At 36.8% G+C, this 16,370-nt stretch overlaps 1 protein-coding gene and 1 long non-coding RNA gene across 10 annotated transcripts in view; one reads left to right on the forward strand and one right to left on the reverse strand.

Moving 5' to 3' along the window:
- The window catches only part of CNTRL (centriolin), an 83,952-nt gene that overhangs the window by 46,113 nt on the left and 21,469 nt on the right, over window positions 1-16,370 (reverse strand). For 3 of the 7 annotated variants that reach the window (XM_027034987.2, XM_053204698.1, XM_053204700.1), the window contains exons 7-12: window positions 15,175-15,368; window positions 9,976-10,032; window positions 7,936-8,055; window positions 7,156-7,384; window positions 5,696-5,805; window positions 3,495-3,689 (exon numbers count right to left, since the gene is read on the reverse strand). In XM_027034987.2, the coding sequence (XP_026890788.2) occupies window positions 3,495-3,689; window positions 5,696-5,805; window positions 7,156-7,384; window positions 7,936-8,055; window positions 9,976-10,032; window positions 15,175-15,368 (905 nt within the window). Of the gene's footprint in view, window positions 1-1,067; window positions 1,536-3,494; window positions 3,690-5,695; window positions 5,806-7,155; window positions 7,385-7,935; window positions 8,056-9,975; window positions 10,033-15,174; window positions 15,369-16,370 lie in introns of those variants that run through there. The other 4 variants (XM_027034989.2, XM_053204699.1, XM_027034992.2 and 1 more) reach the window with 4 other exon arrangements.
- Window positions 1,370-13,811, forward strand: LOC113592860 (uncharacterized). Of its 3 annotated transcripts, none has more exons than XR_008290984.1 (3): window positions 1,370-1,496; window positions 6,475-9,140; window positions 10,436-13,811. It is a non-coding gene; the product is annotated as an uncharacterized LOC113592860 (long non-coding RNA). The 3 variants fall into 3 exon arrangements; XR_008290985.1 differs by having other exon boundaries at window positions 13,168-13,811; XR_003412835.2 differs by having other exon boundaries at window positions 6,475-6,684; window positions 8,948-13,811.

The following is a 16,370-nucleotide window of genomic DNA, read 5'->3' on the forward strand; positions in this document are numbered from 1 at the left end:
GAAACAGAGACATGGAAGAAATACTTACTTAGAATTCAAGTGTATTTTTGATTCCTTAGACAAAGAAACACATGATTTTTAGGTTCGATACACTGGTAGCTGAGACCTCCACCATTCAGCCCAGTCACTGTCAAGATGGAGGGCCACACGGAGGCACACTCCTCTACCAAGACATATGCCCCTGGTGGAAAACTGAGTTTTCCCATATTCATACAGCCACTCACACCCCAGAGCCACTGCATTAGGGAGCTACTGTCAACTGAAAACTGGATTGTACTTCCAGGTGGGCTCAGGGAAGAAAAAACAACAACTGAGAATCAATGTCTGGTTTAACCCTTCTTTTTACATGTGAAAACGGAATCTCAGATGTACCAACGACTTGCCCAGGTCTTCCTTAGAGGCAACTGTTCATGTGGAGACAAAATAATTCTCCAGAGAACCTTTGCCCTCTCACTGACACCCTCAGCGCTCCGGTTTGCCCCCACGGGATCAGAGGAACAGAACAATAAACCAAGAGAACGTTAGCAGAAGAAAGAAGTGCATCACAGGCCGAAGAGCCAACTCCCAGGCTCTCGTGGCTAATACCCATTTGATTATAAAAGAACATTTCTCAATTTTAGATGTCTGCTGCCACCAAAGCCAAGAAAGAAAAGTCTCTTCATTTTTAAGGAACAAGTGAATGAGAGCCTGGTCAGAAGGTTTTTGTTTGACTAATAGAAACTTGGTGGAATTTTCAAAACTTTTCTTTCTCTGCCCTCCTAACACTAATCTGAAATCTTTCTGGAAAGGTAAGTGCAGATAACAGCTTAAATTCTAAGTACATTTAGAATTTGTATGGCTCAAGAAAGAATTAAAACAAAAACAAAAACCTCCTGCATTCATGTCTCTCTTAATAAACCTTTAAAATTCACCATTAAAAATTCCACTGAAATCTCTTTACACGCAGGGCAAAAAACCCAAAAAAGCTCAATATGCCAATGATTTGCATTAAACACATGGGAGCAAAAGTAGATTCTGCGATTTTCACAACTGTGGCGCTCACAAGAGTTATAAAAACAGGAACTTACATCTCTGACTCCTCCTCCTTTCGAGTCTTTTGCACAGAGAGAGAGAAAAGGATCATACCTTAACTTAACATTTGTCCTGTTAGAACTGAGCCGTTGAGAACAGGGAAACTGTGGGCGGAACACTTTCTAAGGCTGTTTTCAAATTCACGTGTACTTCCCTCTCTGACAGCCACATTTTTGTCATCGGCTTGGAGTCTCAGTAACTTCCCAGGGCTTCAAACCACATTCTTGGCGGAGAGTGAGCGGCAGCCCAACCCATCCAATCACGAGCAGCCTCTGCGGGCAGGCCCCACCCTCCGTGCTTTAAATCACAACACAGGAAGCTTCCGAGGACCAATCACGCACAGCCTTTGCAACAGATTACTACAGGCTAATTCCCTACAGAGAACAGTCAGTCAGTTACCTTTTGCTTCCACAGGGCATTGCCAGGTAGGGAAGAACAACACAAATCTTCCTTTATTATGTTTGCTGCTGTGGTGTTTGTGCCTCTACCTATGAAGTTGTTTTGTTTTTTTTTTTTTAATAGCTAAAATGGGATTTGATTTTTAAATAGTACTTTTTCCTTTAGAAACCTAGTTAAAAGCTTTCGTTTGTTGAAAACTTGCCTAGGTTTGGCTCTTAGCTAATTTTAAAAATAATTAATCCCTGTACACCTTTAGTTCCTTTGTGGGGAAAGGGTCATTGTAGTAGCAAAGCATGGGCTCAGCCTCTTCCTAAAAAGGTGATTTTAGGAAATCATTTCATCTTTTAAAATCACACTTTCATCTTATGCAAAATTTTAAAAAATGTCCTCAACCATATGGACGCTGTGAGAAAGTTCCTCACCAGTATATGCAAAAAAACCCAGCCTAATGGAAAACATCATTGGCACTTAATATATTTGTTTTCCACCAATCGCAGACTGACATACTGTTTTCTAATCTCTCAAAAACTTTTACTTTTAAATTCTATTTGCTACATAGAAAAATACTCTATCTGCTTAGATAATAAAACTCAAGTGGATAAAAGTCTATCCACACCTATAGAAAAGTATGCTGGGATCCCACTCCTGATTCCTTCCCTCTTGCTAAAATGTTTATATTTTGTAGAATGTGAGGAGCCTAAACCTAGCCAAGAAGGTGACTTTATGCAAATCAGAAAAAAGACGCTCCCTCAGGGTGAACAAATTAAAGAGACATCCTCTGGTGCTTTGGCTAAAGCTGTAACCTTAAAAACTAAGTAGCTTTAACGATACCAAAAAGGAGCCTGGGTTGGGCATCTGACTCATGATTTTGGCTCAGGTCATGACCTCACATTTGTGGGTGCAAGCCCCATGTCAGACTTTGTGCTGCCAGTGCAGAGACTTCTTTGGATCCTCTCTCCCCCTCCCCTACTCACTCTCTCTCTCAAAAATACATAAACTTAAAATATATATATTATTGACATATTACTGGAAAATCTACAATTTTTTCGCATAAGGAAAATTCTTTAAAATAATTAAGTCCTCTTTTACTTTCAATTTTACTAGTCTTAGGCTTTTGTTAGAAAACACCTTATGTCTGTGAATGATAAGGTTACCTCTTCTCAAATTATCTATGATATTTTATTAAAATGTTTAAAAGGATAAATAACTTAACAAATATTGAAAGTAATTACAGTGTATTGTTCTTACCATGTCAAATTCTATGATATCTCTTAATCCAGAGATTTTAAACTTCCTTTAAAATATAACATTATTATTCAAAGCATACCAGTAAAATATGCAGGAATTTTTTTTACTTCCTTTTTTACCAATACTGGGCAAAATGTAAGCTATTACTAAGACTTCTCAAGACAGAGACAACTTAACTCCATCCTGCAGCCACCTGCCCACCTACGGCCACATAGGAGGACACACTCTAGAAAAATGTTTCCTTTTTTAAGGAAGAAACAAAACAATATGAAACAAATAGCTTTAGAATATTTGCATAAAGGATTAAAGAGGTAGAAAAAGGATTCTGGACCCTTTTCAGCTCTCCCATCTCACCACCTTGTTCTTAAGAAAATAAGGCAAGAAAAGAGAAAGGGTAAAGGTTTGGACAGCACCTTGCAGCAGGTTTCTCTTGATTTGAAATACAACGAAACTCAGTCACTTAAAAAAATAAGTACCATGCATCTATCATTCTATTAAAAGCTATCTCCTTCAAGCCTTAGGTTTTGTATTCAACACAGTGATAGACACACACACACACACACACACACACACACACACACACAGAGGTATAAAATACACAACCAGATATATATGACAGACACACACATCCATAAACATATATATCACTCAAATCTGTGCATCAAACTCAAAGACTTTCAGAAAGAACTCTGGGGCTAAAATGAACAGACATAATTTCTAGATGGAATGATATTCTAGTCCCCATAAAACAAGCCAAAATCTCTCCATTTGCTTACATGTTTTGGGTCTCTGGAATCCAGGCTATCTAGGGCTATTTGCAGGTCCTTGATCTCATTCTGCTTTTCAGCAATTTCTTGCCTTTGCTTTTCCATCTGTGTTTCGAGATCCACAACTTCTTGGCGTAACTTATTGAGAAGCTGTATCCTACTACCCAACTGCTTGAAAAGAAGATCTTTCTCTGCTTCTGAAATCTAATCCCCCACACACCCCAAAACAGAATTAACAGAGGATAGCAACAGTGATTTACAAATTTAAAGATGATGATTTCTAAAATTCTATAAGGTATTCTGTGCTCTACCAGTTTTTTAAATAAAAGTTAATGTAAAAGTCACCTAGGCATTCCATTCATCTTATACTTTTATGCTTATTACATGAGGAAAATCTCACTTTATAAAAGTTTATGAAAACTCATAATAGGTAAAAACGAAGTTGTCATTCAGTATAAGCAACTTGTAAATTATTAATAATAATAACCATAACATTAATGGTAGTTGACTTCGCCCTTACCCTTGTTACTAGCATGTCATCTAAATTAATAGTGTAATGAAAAATGTAGGCTTATATGTATTCATTTAAAATAATTTTTTTCAAGCACATTTTACAAGAATCCATGTATTTCAACATTATATACATTATTTACATCTATCAATCTATTTATATAAGCTCTGGCCAACATTTATTATAAAACATTCTTTTTTAATTAGTAAGCTCCTTCTTGATGGCTCCCTTCACCTCAGGTCCCACTTCCAATGCATTTTGAAGTCTGATCAGTTCACTGCTACATTTTGCTGACAATCAGTGTGCATTCTCTCCGCATCCACCGTCACCCTCCTGGTCCAAACCATTGTCATCTCTTGCCTGTACTCAACAACAGCCCCCTGAGACATGGGACACATCCCCATTCTTTCCATTTCCCTCACCCCATTTTGCTCTCATGCAGTAACCAGAGTGACCTCACAATAACACAAATAGAATTAGCCATTCTAACTTCCTAAAGTCCTTCAAAAGCTTCCCATTCCATTCCGAATAAAATCCAAACCCCTTACTACAGCCTGTGAAACCGGTTATTTACTCTTTACCCTCATCTTCCGGAACACTCTCCCTCACTCCACGGAGCAATCTCTAGTGTCAAGGTCTTTGTGCACACTCTCACTTCTGCCTGGAATACCTGACCCCCTAACTCTGCCTCGCTGGCTCCTTGTCATCCTTTGGGTTTCAGCCTAAATGTCACCTCCTCAGAGAGGCCTCTGTGGTCCTCACAATCTAAATTATATCTTTTTTACTGCCTTTCCTAATTTTCTATTTTTTTACTATAACACATTGTTGTTTATATTATTTTTTTCCTTTTTCTTTTTTTTTTCTACTGTTCATTACCTATTTCCTATGCATGTGGGAGGGAAACATACCTGTTTTATTCATCACTCTGGGCCCAGCCCAGACAGGGACTAGCATATAGTAAGCTTCCAATAAACTTGAATCAATTTCTAGTTAGTATATGATTTTAAAATCACAATAGTGTATCTTTTAAAATAATCTACAATTTGAACTTCACATTCTTGCCTTACCTACTGTGGTATGAATGCAGTTACCATCATAATTTTGAAATACTGCTTTTTACAAGTTGCAAATAACTGAAACCTTTTACACACTGAAAAACGTCAAAATACTTCCTTTTTAAGTTTCTCCCTGTGCAATCACATCATGGGCTTGAGCTGCTTACTTGTGCATGACAAACTTTCTGAGAGTGTATTAATTACTTCTTTTTGTTCACCATACTTTATATCATTGACATTTTTGCTGCTTGTGTTTGATAATGTTCATGTATAGTAGAGATGTCTTCTGACTCTTAACCTAGGTCCCAGGATCTTAAAGGTGGGTAGTGCTTAATCAGATTACAACAGATACAACAGGAAACAGCAACTTCCCTGGGTAAAGGAGACACTTTCCTATTGAACACGTATTTTTACATAAATTAGACGTCATTTACTTCTTTGTACTTTATAGAACACTAATAGGATGTGATCATGGGTGGAAGGAAAATGTAATTGGAAAATGCTAGAACCAAAGCTGACTCTGAAAATTGTTACACCATAATTAATTAGGCAACACTGATTTAAAATGTTTTACGTGGTTATGAAGGGAGAAAACCTTTAATATTTTGCATTTCCTCTTGCATTGCTACTTTGCGTTTACATACTTTTTTAAGCTGTATCGCTTCTTCCAGTTGTTTAAATTCCTCAGTAGCTCTTAAAATTTGTTGTTCTGCCTTTTCTATTTCATCATGTAGTTCTGATAGTCGAGTTTGCGCTGCAAATTTAAAAACCATGCAGACAGACACAAGAAAAATCTTGAATTCTCAAATTTCTATGAGACTTTTTTTCTTCACAATAACCACCTCCTCCCAATTATATTGTCATTCTAGATCACAGAAATTTAAAAAAAAGTAATTTCTTATGACAGTTTTCCTCTCAGTTAATCTCTAGTTTCGTCATAGGCTATAGAACTATAATTGATAATTTGTAAAATTCTTAACATTAAAGGGGCTTTACTTGCTATGTCCAATACTAAACTCTTTTGAGCAAATAAGGTTTTTATTGATAGATACACACTTCTTTGTCACTAAGTTATAATTAAGTTCAAGCTGTAACAAAAACCCTGTATTTGAGGTAATTACTTTATGATAGGGTTCAAAATCAAGAAATTCACCACTGAACACTCTTCCAGCTTGGGGTGGGGGTGATCTCCAGTCAATTACTCTCTACCTCAAACTTCTAATTTCTCTGTCTCCTTCCCTTCCTATAAAACTGCCTCCTATAAAACCATGAGCCCCTTGAAGCTAGTCTACACAAATATCTGATTTATTTCTGCTTTCCTCTTCCAGAACTTTGTACAGAGTGTATGAGATGGATATCTCAGGTCTCTCTTCTCCCCTTTCCAAGTCAGCCTCTCTACTGGCCTTTCCTGTTTTCCATTTAGCTACCAACCAAGGAAAGATGAGCTACTCCACTGGATTGTTAAAGAGCCCCACCATGGACCATAATTACTAAGGGGATGATGCATAAACTCAGTTCTGCTTTCTGCTTCCGTATCCATGAAGCCCACCGAGTAAGTGGAGTTTGCCATTAGCAGGGTCTCTAAGTACCCTTTTGGATTGACTTCTTCCTCTTTGTGACTTGCCAGGAAGTGGTAAGATCCTTTCAATCGGATGTTTGGGGACAGGTTAGGAAGAGTCAGAAGCTGGTCTTAGGCCCAAGCCTGAGGAGGGTGCACTGATCCAGCTTATCCAAAGTACTGTTTTAGGTTTTGGCTACATGTATAGTAATCAGTTAAGTGTACTTGCTACAATTATGACCAATTAGCCTTTGAGTGTGCAGCTCCAATGGTGAGAAGGACCTGCTGGCCGGTCAAGATTTAAGCATTCTTGGATCCCCTGGACATACTGCCACCAAATTACTGTCAAGAACCCCATTCTTCAACGTAACAGGAATTATTAAAAAATAATTTGCTCCATGAATTACTACTTTTGTTTTAGGCTTTTCATGTAAACAATACTACAGTAACCTTCAGCATGATTACTCAAAAGAATTGTAAAACGAAATTCGCCTATATATCCAATCTTTTTACATTTTTAAAGAATTTAAAATAACTTTTGTTAACCTGCACTTATTTTTTTTTCTTTGTCTTCCAGTTGTATGTCCAGTGGCATATGGGCTCTCAAGTTCACGTGCTCATTTTTGAGTTGTTCCCCTTCATCTGGCTCCATCCTTACGATCTTTATGGTCTGGGCATTTGGAATAATGTAACTCTCTGTAGTGAACATATTTCTCTTATATCTGGATTTGCCAATGTAGGGACTTTCATCTGGGGTTTTATCAATTTCGACATACTAAAAGCAAAATAAGTAAAGATTTATGGTTTAATAAGTAACTTCTAAGCAGCCAGGTAAAAAATATATACTTTTTTTTTTTTATCTTACCCTTAACATACCAAAAAAGAACTAAAACAAAAAATGGTCTCAAGGTGTTCCTCTTCCCATCCCCAAAGAGTGGGTTTAGCTTGGTTGATTAAAGAACTGCCTACAGGTATGTGATTATTAGCATTGCTTAATCTCTCAAATCAGAAATTTCAGTGTTTTATTTTGGTTTCTTAGCTGATATGTAAGTAAAACCCCACCTAATAAATGGTAATAATTGACTTTTTTATGAAATAATATTACGATATTCATTGGAATCACAGATTCCCTTGGGGCTTTTTACCTTTTTTGGAGGCTGCTTTAACTTACTGAACCAAAAATTCACTGTTTCAAGCAAAATGTGTTTACTCTGAAAGTGGAATGATTACGGATAAAGTCCTTTGAACATTTCTTTCCACCATCTGCCTCGCCCCACTCCACTCCCTGCTGGCTTTAACTGTGGATTACTAAGAAGTTTAACTCACCTCTGATGGATAATAATTTAGTGGCTCAAATTTGGCATCAATTTTATAAAAGGCCAATTCCTGTTCCATCTCATACTGTTTTTGACACGCTCGCATTAGTTCCATGGTCTTCTGTTTTAGCTATTGGTCCAATTTGATATGAAACAACATACAGTGTCAGTAAGTTAGTATACAAGTATGATGGTATGGCAAGTTCTAATCATAGCTAATAATTAGATTGTTTTAAACCTCGCAGCAAATAGCAGAACACTCACAGCATTTTGTTTTCATTCTAAAGGATAATAAAGAATGCAATATAAAATTACCACTTCATAAGAGATCATCACATAAAAGACCTTTGAAGTTTATATGCTATTTCAGGGTATAAAGATTTAATGAATAAAGATTTAAAAACTCATCTAAATTTGCTTTATCCAAATGTGAAAATAATTCTGTATCAATTATTTTTATGTAATCTATTAAGTACCTGCTTCCAGACTTTCCAATAATTAACACTAATTTATTTAACTTACTCTACAATTTTAATAGCAGCTTCAAATTATGGATGGAAATGATATTTGGGATTAATTACAAAGGAATCAGAAGAAGGAGTGAGAAGGAGGAAATTAAGAGACTGGTTTTAATTGTTGTACTGTTGTTGCTGTAGTATCTCAGTGTTCTGAACATTATTCTTTGTAATAGAGGATAAAGGATGTAAATAATGTCAATCAGATCCCAATATGTAATATTACATTTTTAATAAAATAATTCTACTATAATTACAGTTTACTTATTCTTAGAAATTTTTAGAGCTAGAAGAAAAGAGATCATCCAATTTAATTCTCTGAAATACAAATAAAGAAATTGAGTCCTAGATTGGTGAGCTGACTTGTCAAAAGTTACACATGAGATTAGTGGCAGATGCTAAATATTTTATTAACTACCACTACGAGCCCCCTTTCTACTAAACCAATCCGGTGAGTTCATTTCAAAGGTCCGCTAAGTGATTTTTGTCTTTTTTATTTTTTGACAGGGTCTGATAGTAGTTACCAGACAAAAACATGCAGAAAAACTTCATTAATATAAAAATGCAAGCTGAAGAGAATAAGACATAAACAGACAGGAACATTTTACAAGGCCCAGGAAATCAAAGTCGTGCAGGATTTAGCTTACAGTCATCTCCTGATTATCCATCAAAATGGAAGTAAGGCTAACCGGGATAACAGGTAATCTTGATCAAGTACTCACTGTATGGGAGACACTGTGCTAAGCCTTTTTTACGTGTGCTGTCTCACTGAATCTTCACAACTACCCTATGAGATGATAAAGGCTGCACCAGGAGGCTAGATAACTTGCCCAATTGCACAACTTGTAGTGGAAGAGGCAGATTTCAATTCCAAGTCTCCTGGATTTCAAATTCAACATTCTGTCTGCTGCTGCAGGGTGTTCAGCTCATTACCCACATTGATGTTCTCACTGAATGCTCGCTCTTAAGTCCCTGAATCTCAAGAAGGCAACTCACAACCAACAGCATCAACTAATCTTGGGCTTCTCTTCCCAAAGAAAGATCATTGGCAGTAAGGCCCAAACAAAGGCAAATGTGACGGGATCCATGGACAATGTTGGGACTTGTCTCTGCAGGCAAATGATACACACTCTGTGCATCTTAAAATTACCTTTGTGTCTCTTATAGAGCTAGGCGTAGCATTTAGTAAGCATTCAATAAATGTCTGCTGAAGAAATGCATAAATGAGAGCAAATGAGGAGTCTAAGGACCTGGAAAGTAAGGTAGTTACGGTACTAGCTGTGGATAACCAAGAGTTGACTGCAGTTAACATATTTACCAATAAGAAAAATGATACAAATTCTTTCCTTCACAAATTCACAGTCCTATGTAAACATCAATTAAAAAAATTACACACACACACACACACACACACAAGCACATTTCTTGAGAAGGCAAGCCAGATTCAACACTTAAAATGTACATAAGCATATTAATACAAGGTATCATGCAAACCATGAAAAACACAGTGTGCAATTCATCCCTGAAGGAACTACCTTTAAGGAAGAATAAAGAATCGGCAGAAAATGCTCTGCAAGAAACCAAGACAAGGGCTAAAAGGAGAAAAAAGCAGACAGAGACCATCACCTGGAGAACTTTAGGGAGTTAAGCTGTAGTTAAATAGAAGCTGCTCTTTACTGAAAACTTACCTTAGGAACATAATGTTATTAGAACCTGCACCATTCTTATATGGACACATTTTACCATCATTCTGACTAGGTTACAGATGTACCATCTTCCACTACCTATTAATTCAACTCAAATTATTTTCACCTGTATTACCTTACTTGGTCCTCACGACTCTGTGAGGCTGGCAGGACTTGCAAAAAGACAAAGAGTAATATTAACATTAAAGTTAATTAAAGTTAATATTTGTTGGTGGCAGGAGAAGGGGACTAATTATAGTTTAAATGGCACCAGAAGTTTTACTTCATTGTCACTACATTTCTTTTATAGGCTAATTGACCTGCTACCTGAAGAATTACTTTATGAAACTGGAAAGCATTATACAACTAAAGAAAATATTATCACCAAATAGTCTGCAGAAGAGAATAGAAAGTGTTTTTCAAAAGTAGGCTCTTAGAATAAGATCCAGAATTCTTTTTGTAACATAGTATAGTCTTTTGGAATAATGAAAGAAGAACAGGCAAATACATATGCAATACTCAACTCTCCAACAGCTAAACAAAAGTGAAATTAAAGCAATGAGATTCTACTTTTTTCCTATCCTATTTACACGTTCAAAATAATAATATCAAGTGGGGAATTGGGCTCTTTCACTCACTGCTGTAGAAGTATAAAGCTGTTATAAGCTTTTAATGTTTACTAAAATTTAAGATGCAAATAACACAGTAATTCCACTTGTGATTTCTTTTAATTTTTTTAAAATTAAAGAAAGAGAGAGAATGAGTGGGGGAGATGGGCAGAGGGAGAAAGAGAGAGAATCTCAGGCACACTTCACGCTCCGTGTGGAGCCCAATGCTGTGCTTGATCCCACAACCCTGGGATCATGATCTGAACCAAAATCAAGAGCCAGATGTTCAACCAACTGAGCCACCTAGGTGCCCCTAAATTTTTTCTTGAACTCATAACCCCAAGACTCAGAGTCACATGCTCTACCAACTGAGCCAGTCAAATGCCCCAACTTGTAGTGATTTATACTAAGGAATTACTATTATGAATGCATAGGAATATACACACATGGATTTTTCTCTGTATTATCGTTTCTAATAAAAAAGTGGAAGCAATCTAAATATTCATCAATAAGAGTAGGTTAAATTATGGAGTACCCATATAATGGAACATAATACAGACTTTGAAAAAATAGATTTGTGTGTACGTGTGTATGCACATGTGGGTATGTTTTTTAACTTGGAGAGCTATGATATACATTGTTTTGTAAAGAATAAGATGCATAATCAAAAATACAGGAAGCTTCTTTTTTATCACACAATATTTAGAGGTACATATATTCAATTACATATACATTACATAATATTTTATAAGCATAGAAAACAAAAAGAATATATATTAACATCCAGGGAATAGGGAAGAGAAAGAGTGAAACCTTCATTGTCTACTGCATACATTTGTGTTGTCAAAATTTGTTATGATAAATATATAATAACTTTGTATGTAAATATGTTTTTAAATGGTTAATGGTAAAAATAACATCATAAGAGCAATGTCTTCTAGCCAAAAATAGTGAACAAAAGCCCAGCAAAAACTGTTGACAAATAACAAAACATTTATTCACAGCAAAACATAAAAAAGATCAGTAACTCAGGAAAATTTATTAAACGTTCATAAATATCAAGTCAAAGTCATACCATAGTAAGTATTGTTTTTTATATATGTATTTTATTTTTAAGGTTTATTTTTTATTTTTAAGTAGGCTACATGCCCAACGTGGGGCTTGAACTCATGAACTCAAGATCAAGAGTCATGTGCTCTATTGACTGAGCCAGGCAGGCGCCCCTATATTTGTTTTTTGTTTTTAAGTTTATTTATTTATTTTGAGAAAGAGAGTGTATGTGTGCATGCTAATGGGAGAGTGGCAGAGAAAGAGGGAGAGAGAATCCCACGCAGGCTCCTTGCTGTCAGCATAGAGCCCAAAACAGGGCTTGAACTCACAAACCGTGAGATGATGAAATCAAGAGTCAGACACAACTGACTGAGAGACCCAGGTGCCCTATATTTGTATTTTTTTTTAATTTTTTTTTAACGTTTATCTTTATTTTTGAGACAGAGAAAGACAGAGCATGAGTGGGGGAGAGGCAGACAGAGAGGGAGACACAGAATCGGAAGCAGGCTCCAGGCTCTGAGCTGTCAGCACACAGCCCGACGCGAGGCTCGAACTCATCAACTGAGAGATTGTGACCTGAGCTGAAATCGGACACTCAACCAACTGAGCCACCCAGGCGCCCCCCTATATTTGCATTTTAAATACAAATGCTAAGTGGTGGCCCAAAGAGTGCACTGCTAAAATAAAACTGATCGTCACAAAAATTTCCAATGATTAGTTTAGGCATCGATCCACTCTATTATGAAATAGAGAGCAACAGATAGGTGTATAGTATAAAATTACTGGTAATTATCAGATTACTAATATCACATATGTCTCTCGTGATGTCCTCCTGGTATATATCATCTTATCTTTTTTTCTTTTTTAAGATTTTTCTAAAGTAATCTCTACACCCAGCATGGGGCTCAAACTCATAACCCCAAAATCAAGAATCACATGCTCTTCTGAATGAGTCAGCCAGGTGCCCCTGTACCATCTTTTTTCTCAGGCAAAGAAGAGCTCAAGAAGGAGGTAGTCAAGTATTCAGATTTCAAGAAATAATTTCCATCTCTACACAGAGGAGGAAACACTTTTCTTACTAAAAACTTTAAGTGCATAAGCAGAATTCTTGTCAACAAATCAAGTCATTCAAGCCAGCATGCCAATCTTGAAAGGGGGGTGGTGCAAGAAAAAGATAAATGTGTCAAGGATTCTACTAGTTATATGAGAAATCAAATACTCTAAGTTATAAACAGAGCAGAAAAAAGAATGGTCAAAAGAAAAAAAAAGCAATAGCTATTTTTTTATAGAATCAAATTATCTGGGTTGAAAAAGCCTTTAAAGGTCATGTACTCTGGGGTGCCTGGGTGGCTCAGTCGGTTAAGCGGCCAACTCTTGATTTCAGCTTAGGTCATGAACTTATGATCAGAAGGTGCCAGACCCAGAGACTTCAGAGGCCTTGAGTCCATGTTCCGTGAAGAATGGCCAAAGCAACAGGGGTGTCCAAGCTGGAGAAGAGGAGATCTAGTGAGCAATGAAAATTATCTTCGAGAGTCAGAGGACTGTTTTATGGAAGAGGGACTAAAGTTACTGACCCAGGTGCCAGAGAAAAATTTAAGAAATGGCAAATAGAATTATAAGAAAACAGTTTTTCATCTGGTAATAAAGAAGAAATTTCTAATAGCTGTCCTGAGATAAAATGTGGTAACTCTGGAATGTGATTGCTATCACTACAACAGGCATATATGCTTAGGTTTTAGAGAAAAGAGAAAAAACATTAGATAGGGAGATGGACTAAATGACCTTTATTTTTTTGTTGGTTTTTGTTTGTTTGTTTAAAGTTTATTTTGAGAGAGAGAGAGTTGGGGAGGGGCCGAGAGAGAATCCTAAGCAGGCTCCACCCTTGGCCAGAGCCCAATGCAAGGCTTGATCTCATGAACCATGAGATCATGACCTGAGCCGAATCAAGAGTTGGACTCTCAACTGACTGAGCCACCCAGGTGCCCTATAAGGCTGTCTAAATCTAATCTGTCTAAATCTCTTTTAAAATATCTTTTATTCCTGTTTCAACCATAAAGCCAAATTATATACAATTTAAACATTATAGATGTGCATAAATGGCAATTGGAAAGTGCTTTAAAATTCCGCCCCCCAGAATGTCAAGAGTTACCATTTTTTCCTATATATACTTGTACCATCATACATACTACTTATATAGCATCATACTTGATCTACTCTTTCACAGCCTGCTTTTTCCACGTAGCAATATGTATTAGACATACTTCCATATCAGGACATACAGCCCTACCTCATTTTAGCAACACGAGTATTCTACCAGATGCATATCCACTGAGGAACAGGTTAGCTATTTTCAATAGTTTACTTATATAAACAATATTGTAGCAAATGTCCACATGTGTGTGTGTGTGTGTGTGTGTGTGTGTGTATAGGTACATATATAATATCTTCATACATTCTTGCTACCATTTCTACAAAATGCATTAGAAATGTGTATTGTATGTAAAACTATTATATGTAACATTTCCAATATGTAGAACATAGGCATGTCCATTTAAATTTGGATAATTTTGTCAATTTGCCTTCTTTTTTTTATTAATTATTTATTTATTTATTTTTCAGTCTCCTGGTTTTATTTATTTATTTTTATTATGAAATTTATTGTCAAATTGGTCTCCATACAACACCCAGTGCTCATCCCAACAGGTGCCCTCAATACCCATCACCCACCCTCCATAAACCCTCAGTTTGTTCTCAGTTTTTAGGAGTCTCTTATGTTTTGGTTCCCTCCCTCTCTAACCATTTTTTTTCTTCCCCTCCCCCATGGTCTTCTGTTAAGTTTCTCAGGATCCACATAGAATAAATGTTTATTTACTCTTGTGAGAGAGAGAGAGAGAGAGAGAGAGCGCACAAGCAGGGGAGGGGCAGAGAGAGAGGGAGACACAGAATCTGAAGCAGGCTCCAGGCTCTGACCTGTCAGCACAGAGCCCATCTGAAGTCTGAGCTGAAGTCAGACGCTTAACTGACTGAGCCACTCAGGCGCCCCTGTCAATTTGAAAAGTTTTTGCCAATGTATAGTCTCACCAACAATGTTGTTGTTGAAAACAAAATACATACATCTAGGGGCAGTATGACTCCTCATAGTGAGGGGCTTCACCATCCTCCTGTTTTGGATACCAGCTTCACATAATGCAGCCCAAGATAGTATTCGTCTTTTGTGGAGCCATTTCACACAGTACACAGTTACCTACAACTTGTAAGACCTTTTGCACAAATTTCTGTTAAACCACACCTTCCCCATTTTATGTCCAAGAAGTTTTGTTTTTAGACCCAAGGACAAAGAATTCTCTATCTCAAAAGAACACAGTCAAAGCAATGTAAAACATGGGCTTACCAATTCATTTTTCGTGTTTAGGTTACTCTCCAGCTCCTCATAGCTCTGTTTTTGTAACATGGCCTCCTCTTTCAGTGATTTGTTCAATTTATCTTGACTTTTAATTTCCTCAAGGAACCTTGTCTGTGCGCTCCGAAGCTCTTCAGTTTCCGTTGTCTTCTTTTCCAGGTCTCTTTCCAGTCTCTCTACCTCTTCTGCCAACACAAATGTAATAGTTTATTGAGCATTATATTTTCTACTTGAATAAAGGTAAGACTCTCTCTCAAATAATAGCAAAAGAAGTCTTACAACAGTATAGGTACAATTCTACTTTGAAAACTATTCACTATGGTTTTGGGGGAAAAAAGACTATCTTGAGCTAGAAAGTGATTTATACTAAGAGGTAAGAAGGCATTATCATTTGGATAACAATTTTAAAAGGTAACACTTTACTTCCAAGTATTTCATTCAATTAGTATGTTGGTAAATGAGGGTTTTTTCTAGGTCTCCTACTAAAATACATGCAATACTTTATTTCATATTCGTAAGCATGTTTGTAAAATACTGTGTGATCTTAAAAATCATTCAAAGGCTTCCAACTATGCTTAGAATAGGATCCAAAACGCTTACATGAAGAACTGACAAAGCTCTTCATGATTTGGTCCCAAAGTCCCTCTCCAGCCTCATTGTCAAGTCCACCCCACTGTAGCCTTTCTGAAGTGACTCTACTCCTTCATATTTGTGATGGCTCTTCTTACCTGCGGGCTTTTATTCACACCTCTGCCTGGAACTTTCTTCCTCTATCTCCTACTGGCTTATTTTGTATCCTCTAGGTCTCGATTTTGGAAAATGTTTTGAGAAGCCTGCTCTGACTCGATCCTCTCCCCAGGTGTGATGTTTCCTAGGTATGCTCTTAGGTTACCCTGCATCTGTGCTGTGGCCTTCATCACCCAATGAGTTGTAAGATGTGATCAAATAGCTAGGCTGTCGGCCTTTCCCACTAAACCTTTGTAAAAGCAGAAACTGCATGTGTCTGGTTCACTACTGGATCCCAAGAGCCTTAAAGGCTCCTAATTAATATTCAAAGTCATGTTCATAAGTAATTTAAACATTTGCCCGAAAACTGTATTTATATGATGACTTTCCTTTGCATTATTTATATTTTCAATGATTCCAAAACATAAACTCCAGGGTAACAAATATGGAGTTAAAATAAA

The sequence above is a fragment of the Acinonyx jubatus genome, chromosome D4, assembly GCF_027475565.1.
Source record: "Acinonyx jubatus isolate Ajub_Pintada_27869175 chromosome D4, VMU_Ajub_asm_v1.0, whole genome shotgun sequence".
NCBI lineage: Eukaryota > Metazoa > Chordata > Mammalia > Carnivora > Felidae > Acinonyx > Acinonyx jubatus.